Below are 9,241 nucleotides of genomic sequence, written 5' to 3' on the forward strand. Positions count from 1 at the left end.
TTTCAGAATTGACCCATTAGAATATTTAATACACCCTATTACATTATTTTTTACCCTACTGATTAATTCCTGAGACACATGTTTCAAACGGAAAAATAACTACATTAATTTTTTTTTTATTCAAAATGATTTTCAATTTTTTTTATTAAAAGTTGCAGCTAATAAATACCGTAAGTTCCGGACTGTTTCTGTTCTGAAATGGTAAAAATTGTAGTTTTTCTCCAACACGGAAAGCCTGTATTGGCACTCTGATATTTTCATACCGAAAAACAACACATGAAACGCAGGCACAATGTACATGGGCCAAGTCGTTTTCTGTGTCCCGCTTTAGTAATAAAATAATATTATATTGCAATCTATAATCAAATATGAAAAGAGACAGAGTCTATTATTTGTTGCCCGGTGCCCAATCCAAATCTTAACCCTACTGAACAACTAAATTACAGATCATACCACTCATTGATATTCGAGCATGGTCCCACCCTTCCCTTCTGCTATAAAAAAACCACCAATCCTAGTCTCCTAGGGCTCAGCCATTCGTGCTATTCCAATCCCAATCAAAGCCCAAATCCGTCAATTGAATCTTTTTAATTTTGTTTTTTAGAGAGAGAAAAAACAACAGAGAGCGGTTTTTTAGTAAGAGAAAGTGCGTATTAAAGAGAGACTCGTGGAGGCTTTGTTAGTGCGATGCGTGGGGGACAGGTGACAAAGAAGGAAAGCAATGAATGGCGAGATCCTGTAAATTTCTTCAAATGGCGGATCGTAACGCTTCTCCGCTTTTATAAACCCTAACCGTTTCATTCTAATAGTCTTGCTGTATCTTCATAATTCTCTCTGTTTGGTTCTTAATACACACTTGAGAGGGAGGAAGAAGAAGAAAGAGATCTCCTCTTTTAATTCTGTACATACTCAGGTTTCAATTCCTCTAAATCACTGGCATTATAACACCTACATTGTCGCTTTGTTTGTGTTCCTCTTTAGTTTATGATATTTGTTATTTTAACGCGCTTTCAACGATGTTTTTTATTTGTATTGTCGGAGGAGCATATATATTTTTTTTTTATTGTAATTGAATTTTTGGTTCCGGTGGTTGTGGTAGTAGTTGTAGGAATGGCGGAGGTGGCGAAACTGCTGTATATAGTGGTGGTGGACGAGGAAGAGAGGAACGAGCAGGGGAAAGAGTCGTTTAGATATACGCGTCCGGTTTTGCAGAGTACTCTGCAACTCATGGGATGTAAAGCGCGTCATGCTTTTAAGGTAATATTATATTATTTATTACTGATGCTTTGTATGTTTATTTTTTTTGTTGTGTAATGGCTTGAAATTTGCGATGTTAACTTGGCAATTTAGAACTTACTCTATTTTTCCATTATTCTAGATTTTGCTGTTAATCATGGCTGGATTTTTGGAGTTTGACGTGATTGTGATATCTCGTAATGATAATTTGTTGTAGATTAGTTGGATATATGGATTGGGTAGATCTGTACTTAATATTTCGATGGAAATCCTGAATTTCACCTTTTCCCCCTCTGTCTTCTTTATACATTAATTTTTGTTCGAACTTGGAGCTGTAATACAAGTCCAATACTGAGGAATGTGCAAAAAGCTTTATGTTCAAGTATAATAAATTGAAATGGTGTTCTGTTCGCATCTTGTGTCATATAAAATGATAATTGCATTAAAGTGGTCTCATAATGTAAAGCACTTCTTTTTTCTGTTTTCAATATTATCTCTTTTGTAATGCTTCCTATCTTGATGTGGGTTCTTTGATAACGTGAATTAATTGATTGAGCTTTCTTTTCTCCTTCTTGTTGCCTTTGAATCTACTGCTAATGTTACTTCAGATCCTTATAGAACTATGATTAAACAATGATAAAACAGATTTTCCTGTGTAATTGACACACTGCTTCAGTGCTAAGTCACTGGGATTTTATAATAAATTAACTAACCTTCTTATGCAATTTTAGATATTGTACAATCAATTGCACACGTTTGCTGCATTTATTGCTAGTTAAATGATTGTTCTATGGACTGGTATCTGATTTTATTTTAATTGTCTATTCTTAAGCTGCATTTATTTGTTTGTCTCATGGAATGTTGAAAACAATTGAGATTTTATCATTTTGGTTTATTTTGCATTGTTGGTAATTCTTCTTCTTTTTTTTTTTTTTTCTTGATCTCTAGCTTCTATTCTCCCCTTTGGACTTTATTGAAAGGGATCTAAAAGTTATTTTCTGCATATGCTTGTTGTGCAAAATGGTGGACTCTTACACTTTGGTCTCGATTTGATTTTGCTGAAAACAATGTGTATGTAAATTATTTTCTGGAAATTGAATAACTTTCTGGTATTTTGTTGAAACATTATGAAGTTTTTTTCTAGAGATTAGTACTTGAAAAAAATATCTTTTTTCTTCCGCTTATTTATGAAAATGGCTGAACATACAAAAACTTCATTTTTATGAAAAATTTGTTCAATGTAGAAAATGGTACACAAATATGGGTAAAGTGTGGTTGCGGTTTTTGATAGTTAGGATTTGTTAGTGGACTATTTAGTACATATCTATTTGGTTATGCTGTAGGTTCTTCCCTTTTTATGAGCTTGGAACATCTGGAATGTGACTGTTCTTTTCAAATGAAATAGGTGGTCACTTTCTTTTTTCTGAATATCATCTAGTTTTCTCTCTTGCTCGGAAAATATTTTCATCAATCAATATTTACAATTACTGTAGACTTTTTTCTGGTGTACTGTTGTAGGTTCTGTCATGTGATGTCTTTTAATTTGCTAATTTTCCACCCCGTGTTTTGAAGTTGTTAGTTATTTATTTAACTTGACATAATGTTTAACTGGTTAATTCCAATATTTTGCTGAAGCAATTGCACACATTGCTGAGTATCCCCTTCCTTTTCAGATTAGCCAAAGGGTTTTTGAACTGATGCGAAGTGAATCTTTTAATGATGCTCTACTTTGGAAAGAAGGGGAGGCAATTGGGGCTGAAAGTGAGTGGACGAATACTACTAGCAATAGTCCAACGTTTGAGTTGTACAAAAGGCGGACAACTGTAATTGTTAGAAGAGAAACTTTCATTAAAGTAGTATGTGATTCTCTGACTGAATATAAGTATGTGGGTCCTAACCAGAGGGCTGACTTGGTTTTGGCATGCAGGTAAGATATAAACATTTCGGGCCTTCATTGAAAGTGATTTGTATCTATAACAGCAGCAATGGATTATTGTCTTAACATGCATGTCTTCCTTGATTGCATGTCCACCAATTACATGTTTTAGTGGCTGAGGAGTTAGTTTTTTATGAGGATTTATTGGATCTGAAATGCAAATCCTATTTAACTCTATTGAAACCTCTATTCTGTATAGTGTACATTATGTTCTCTTGTTCTGGTAGACTCTTTTTTCTGCCTTATTTTACTGTGAAAAAGCATGTAGCTTGCTGTAGGTTTATGCTACTTGTCTTTATTCACTACCATTCCAACCAATGCACGTTATCTTTGTGTTGCAGAATTCGAGAAAGAAAGGAATCTGTAACTGTCCTGCTGTGTGGCACTAGTGGCTGTGGCAAATCAACTTTGTCTGCATTGCTGGTATCCTTTCACCTCTGTAAATGAGTGCTCTTGTATAATGTCATTTTTTTTCCTTTCTTGATGAGAAGCAGAATCTTTTGTGTCAAATTTCTGTTTCTGTGTCTAATGCTAAGTTTTCCTTGTGTTTCACGCAGGGTAGCAGATTAGGAATTACCACAGTGATATCTACTGACTCTATTCGGCACATGATGAGAAGTTTTGTTGATGAGAAGCAGAATCCTCTGCTATGGGCTTCAACATATCATGCTGGGGAATTCTTGGATCCTGTGGCAGTTGCTGAAGCAAAGGCTAAAAAACAGGCAAAAAAATTGGCTGGCATTGCAAATTCACGTCCGAAGGATGAACTAACTGATAGTTCCACCACTGTGAAATCTGATAGTCAATCACCAGATGTGGGTTCTGGTACGACTGAATTGATTAGTCCTAAACAAATGGCAATTGAAGGATACAAGGCACAAAGTGAGATGGTGATTGACAGCCTTGATCGTCTAATAACTGCATGGGAAGAGAGGAAAGAGTCTGTGGTTGTTGAGGGTGTTCACTTGAGCCTTAATTTTGTGGTAAGTAAATTCCTTCAGTTTTCTTTTTATTTGATGACTTCAAGTATTCTCTTGATTTTAATCCTGCTATGTAGATGGGGCTTATGAAGAAACATCCTTCAATCATACCATTCATGATATATATAACAAATGAAGACAAACACTTGGAACGATTTGCTGTCCGTGCAAAGTATATGACATTGGACCCAGCAAAAAACAAATATGTGAAGTATATTCGAAACATAAGAACAATCCAAGATTACCTGTGCAAACGGGCTGATAAACATCTTGTCCCTAAGATCAACAACACGAATGTTGATAAGAGTGTGGCAGCGATCCATGCAACAGTTTTTAGCTGCCTTCGCCGGCGTGAGGCTGGAGAAGCACTTTGTGATCCTACAACAAACACTGTTGCTGTTGTAGATGAGGAGTACAGGAACCAGTGTGCTGCAAATTCATTGAGCTCCAAAGGAATGTTTCAGCTTATCCAGAGGAAAGGTTCTTCTAGGCACTTGATGGCTCTTGTTAATACTGATGGGTCTGTGGCAAAAGCTTGGCCAGTTGATTCTGTGGGTAGTAGGGGGAAACATGTAGGCTCTGGCTCTGAGAATGGAAATTGGACACCTATGTATGGACCATTGCAGATTGGCAAGGCCGAACCAGTTAATCTCCAGTTTGGCCATTTTGGGATCAGTGCTTGGCCCAGTGATGGTGGTACAAGTAATGCTGGAAGTGTTGATGAGTCAAGGGCCGATTGGACTGATAATGGAAGTAAATATCATTCTTCTTGTTGCAGCTCACCTCGAATGTCTGATGGACCTGCCAAGGAGGTATCTTGGGACTTATTATTATTACTGTTTTTCCTCCTGCATCTCAGGAGCAGTAGGTTACAATTACGTGAATAGATAATGGAACTTAAATCAATTAGCATTATGTTATTTGTATAGCACTAATATAAAATCTTTTCTCTCTGGGTACTTTTGTTTCTGATTGGATTTCTTCATGGCCTCTTCAGCTTAAGGAGGAAAATTCAGTGCATGGAAGTGACGAGGAAGTTGATGATCCACCAGAGGCGGACAGCGATGAGGATTTTAGTGATGATGGTGATAATCATATTGACGAAGAGGTATGAACAGGATAATCAGATTGTACAAAAATCTTACAGAACACAATTAAGTTTTGGTCCAAATCAGACTGTCCCTTTGTAATAAGGGTGAACAATAGAGTTAAACATTAGATGACAGCTGTACTTAGTAGGTTGATACGGGTTGAGGAACTTTTGTTTATAATCGTATTAAAACATTGTCTTTTACTTTATTTTAATTCTCATTTAAACTCGGTTCCTGGTTAACAGATAGGTTCAGTTGATGAGGAGTCCACAAAATCTGATGAAGAGTACGATGATCTAGCAATGCAGGATGTGCAGGATAATGGCTATTGGTCAGACGATGAAGAATCCAAAGATAAATTGCTACCTATTTTGGGTAGCAGTTCAGGCCCCACGGAAGGAGAAAAGTATAGGCAGAATCTAGATCGGTTCCTTAGATCTAGAAGTGAGCCACTTGGTGAGCCACTATGTGCTTACTCTTCTTTCCTTGTGGAAAAGGGTGAGAGGAGATTGTCCAACCTTGGCAATGTAAAAATGAGAAAACGTTCCCTCAGCATTCCAGCCATCGGAAAACATGGCTCTATAGTTGCAGATCCGATTCTCTCTGGAGCTCCACAGAGGTAGTGAAAGTGGAATAATTCAACTTCCTGTTTTCTCAAAACCCTGTATTTCTTTTTTGTTTCTTATTAGTCTAGTAGTTGAGGGTAACAATTTGCACAATCCTGCCTATAGTACAGTTGCTTGACATGGCTTGATTATGTTTGTTTTTTTGTTTTTGCTGTAAGCAATCAAGCAAAATGGAAACGGTTCAAAATTATTTAAAGATGGATCGTTGCGCAGAAATCACAATTAAGAGTTATAATTTTCCCTTTTATTACATTTGAAAGTACTGGATAATAAACTATCAACTAGCAATATTAGCTCTTGGAATGGCCATTTTGCCTTCAAGTTCGACAACTATGCCCTTGTATTTAAAGAAAATCGATCCTTACACCCTAGTATGAAGCTTGTTAGACGTCCTTTCCTTTGTCGAACAGAAAAATGAAAAAAGAAAAACGCAGCCCGTAAAACTGATATTTCTGCTTCTATAGCATTACAGTTATTTAAGCTTTGAGAGCTTGGATGGATTTTCTTGCAGTTTTGTTTTAGGTTAGAGGTCTCTTGTTAGTTTAAAGTTATATGATCATCGGCTACGATTGTTCCCTGAGTATCATGAAATAATCAAATCCATCCTCTCTCCCTAAAAGCAACAAATAGAAAATAACTGCCCAACACAAGAATTGAGAAAGGTGACTATATCGACCCAAGCACCCCATTATCATCGGTATGACTTTGTGCTTCACTCTTGTGCCGCCCTTCTCATGGTACCCATTAACTCAACAGCCAAAACTTATAGGAAGAAGATTTGAACAGAGAATTGAAAAGAAAACGAGACAACAGCTACTGTATAAATCATTTTCTTCTTCCTCCACATCTCCATGGAATTCCCTTTGAATCATAGGCCAATCAAAATTGTGCACCTTACCAAATTTCAGGCTTCCATCCTTTTAGTCATTATGTTCCTTCAGATTCTTTGCCACCTTAAACCAAGTTTTCTTCAACTAAAGTTGCTGAATTTTCAAGACTTCCATCTCCTTTAACCATAATATCCACCAACTGTTTTGCCTCCTCAAACCGATTCAACTTAAATAATGCAGCCTCTATTTTGCTGCAAATGGATAAATCAGCATCAAATCCTCTCCTCACCATCTCAATTAGCATTACATAGGCTTCATCTACCATTCCCTTTCTGAAATTTCCGTCAACCAAGATATTAAAAATAACCTGGTCTAACTCAATTCCTTTTCTTTGCATCTTACTGACATAATATCCACCAACTGTTTTGCCTCCTCAAACCGATTCAACTTAAATAATGCAGCCTCTATTTTGCTGCAAATGGATAAATCAGCATCAAATCCTCTCCTCACCATCTCAATTAGCATTACATAGGCTTCATCTACCATTCCCTTTCTGAAATATCCGTCAACCAAGATATTAAAAATAACCTGGTCTAACTCAATTCCTTTTCTCTGCATCTTACTGACATATGCCATTGCAATCTCCATTCTCCCAACCTTGCAATTGCCATTTATTAATGCCCAAAATGTATCAACGGTCGAGTTAACACCTCTAATACTCATCCTATCAAACAACAGAAGTGCTTTATCCACGAACCCTTTATTACAATACCCATTTATAACCAAATTATACATGTGGGTATCAACATTCAAATCTCTACCATGCATCTCCAATAGCAACTTCTCAGCTTCTTTAATTTTACCAAAGCTTGAGTACCCATCTATCAAAATTTTATATGTGTTAATATTAAATGCCTCTCCTTCCTTTTCCATTAATGCCAATATGCAATTTAACTCCTCAAAACTCCATCTTTTAGCACAAGCATCTATCATTATATTATATGTTATAATGTTGGGTTTAATTCCTTTAATCACCATTTCTTCCACTAATTCTCTACACTGTCTAATCTCTCCATTCTGACATAACCCTTCAACCACAACTGTCAAAGAATATACAGAAACCTCAATGCCTGTTTCAATCATTCTATTAAAAAACTCAAGGCTTAATCTCATCTGATCATTTATCTTAAGGGAAAGCAAATGCACAGTACAAGTTCTCTCATCTATGTCAATTCCTTTATTCTTCATGTAATCAAAAGTCTTCAAAACTTGTTCAAATTTCTTATTATCAGAGTAAACCTTAAGCATCATATTGAATAACTTTGCTATAACATTTGGTTCAAAGCAACAACAATTCTCAATAGTAGAAGCTAAAATAGAAAACGGGTACCTGTTACAATCCTTAATTGACACAGATTTCAAGAGAATTTCTGCATCTGAGAATCTTCTTCCCTTTGTAAGTTTTGAAATTAGTATCAAATGGGCTTGAAGATCAGGTTGAAATGAGATCAATGATTCGTTTTGGCGGAGAAAATCGAAGAGATGTAAGCAATACAAAGGTTTTAGATCTGGGTCCGATAGAGTTTGGTGGAGTTTTGTTGGGTTGAGATTGGAGAGAATTGTTGAAGAAGGAGGAATTAGGGTTTTAGAGATTGAGTGTAGGTTTTCTCCGCAGAGTTTTGGGGATAGATTTAAACGGCGAGTCCTTTTCACCGTTTTGAGATTTCTGAGAACTTTTCGTATCGACATTTCTATACAGAATCGAAAAATGGAAAAGCCTCGCCGGTGAACAGCATGAGATGAAGAGGGAAAATTATTAGCGATAATGAACAGAACATTCAGTCGAGAAACAACGACATATTTGCGCGGTTCTGTCGTTCCGGAAAAGCACGTCCGATGTGTGGTCAAAACGACTAATCATTTAGCCGTTATTGCTGTCAAAAGGGAAAATCTAAATTGGGCCTCAGGCCGTCAACTTTATTAATTTTGGGAATAAGGCACAATGAATCCTCGAACTTGAGTCTGGTGTACAAAAAATGACCATTTTCTTTCTTTTTTTTTTTTTTTAAGGATAAAAATTACCATTTTCTTGCTCAACTTAGATAATGATTTTCTTTTTTTTTTTTTTTAAATCAGCAGTTCACATTTTATTTTATTGAATTATAAAATTCAAGAAAAACTTATCAAATATAAAATATTAAACTCAAGAGAACATGCATTCTTTTATGTTTAAAACTATAATTTGAGTTTGATAAATAAAAAAAAAGGAAAAATTACAATACGATCCCTATGTTTTGCAAAATACAATTAGTTTATTTCTGTTTTTTTTTTAAATATATTAATTTATCTTTATATTTTACTTTCACTACACTATCAGGTCATTTTGTTTAATTTTTGCATATTTGCTGTTAAATCAATAAGAAGACACAAATGTTAAAAAAGAGATACTAAAATATTATAGCAGAAAAATTACAGTATAATTTCTATGGTTTGAAAAATACAACTAATTTGTCTCTGTATTTTAAAAATAAAAGGGATATTT

General features: G+C 35.6%; 2 protein-coding genes across 3 annotated transcripts; one reads left to right on the forward strand and one right to left on the reverse strand.

The window, feature by feature from the left end:
• Nucleotides 1-522: 522 nt before the first annotated feature.
• On the forward strand, nt 523-6,065 carry LOC105628048 (P-loop containing nucleoside triphosphate hydrolases superfamily protein). 2 transcript variants are annotated; one of them, XM_012209360.4, is made up of 8 exons: nt 523-913; nt 1,100-1,257; nt 2,910-3,163; nt 3,514-3,595; nt 3,730-4,155; nt 4,230-4,964; nt 5,150-5,260; nt 5,489-6,065. In XM_012209360.4, exons 2-8 carry the CDS (start codon nt 1,111-1,113, stop codon nt 5,864-5,866), a joined length of 2,133 nt encoding a protein of 710 aa, XP_012064750.1. In that variant the 5' UTR covers nt 523-913; nt 1,100-1,110; the 3' UTR covers nt 5,867-6,065. The 2 variants fall into 2 exon arrangements, with proteins under 2 accessions (XP_012064750.1, XP_012064749.1); XM_012209359.4 differs by having other exon boundaries at nt 524-913; nt 1,103-1,257.
• A 26-nt stretch (nt 6,066-6,091) lies between these two features.
• LOC105628047 (Pentatricopeptide repeat (PPR) superfamily protein) lies at nt 6,092-8,646 on the reverse strand. The gene is made up of 2 exons (XM_089720729.1): nt 7,162-8,646; nt 6,092-6,940 (listed from the first exon to the last, which is right to left on the reverse strand). The coding sequence occupies exons 1-2, from the start codon at nt 8,446-8,448 to the stop codon at nt 6,824-6,826; spliced, it is 1,404 nt and encodes a 467-aa protein (XP_089576855.1). The 5' UTR covers nt 8,449-8,646; the 3' UTR covers nt 6,092-6,823.
• Nucleotides 8,647-9,241: the final 595 nt, after the last annotated feature.

This window comes from Jatropha curcas, chromosome 1, assembly GCF_041381405.1.
Source record: "Jatropha curcas cultivar XTBG-Jc1 chromosome 1, XTBG_Jcur_1.0, whole genome shotgun sequence".
NCBI lineage: Eukaryota > Viridiplantae > Streptophyta > Magnoliopsida > Malpighiales > Euphorbiaceae > Jatropha > Jatropha curcas.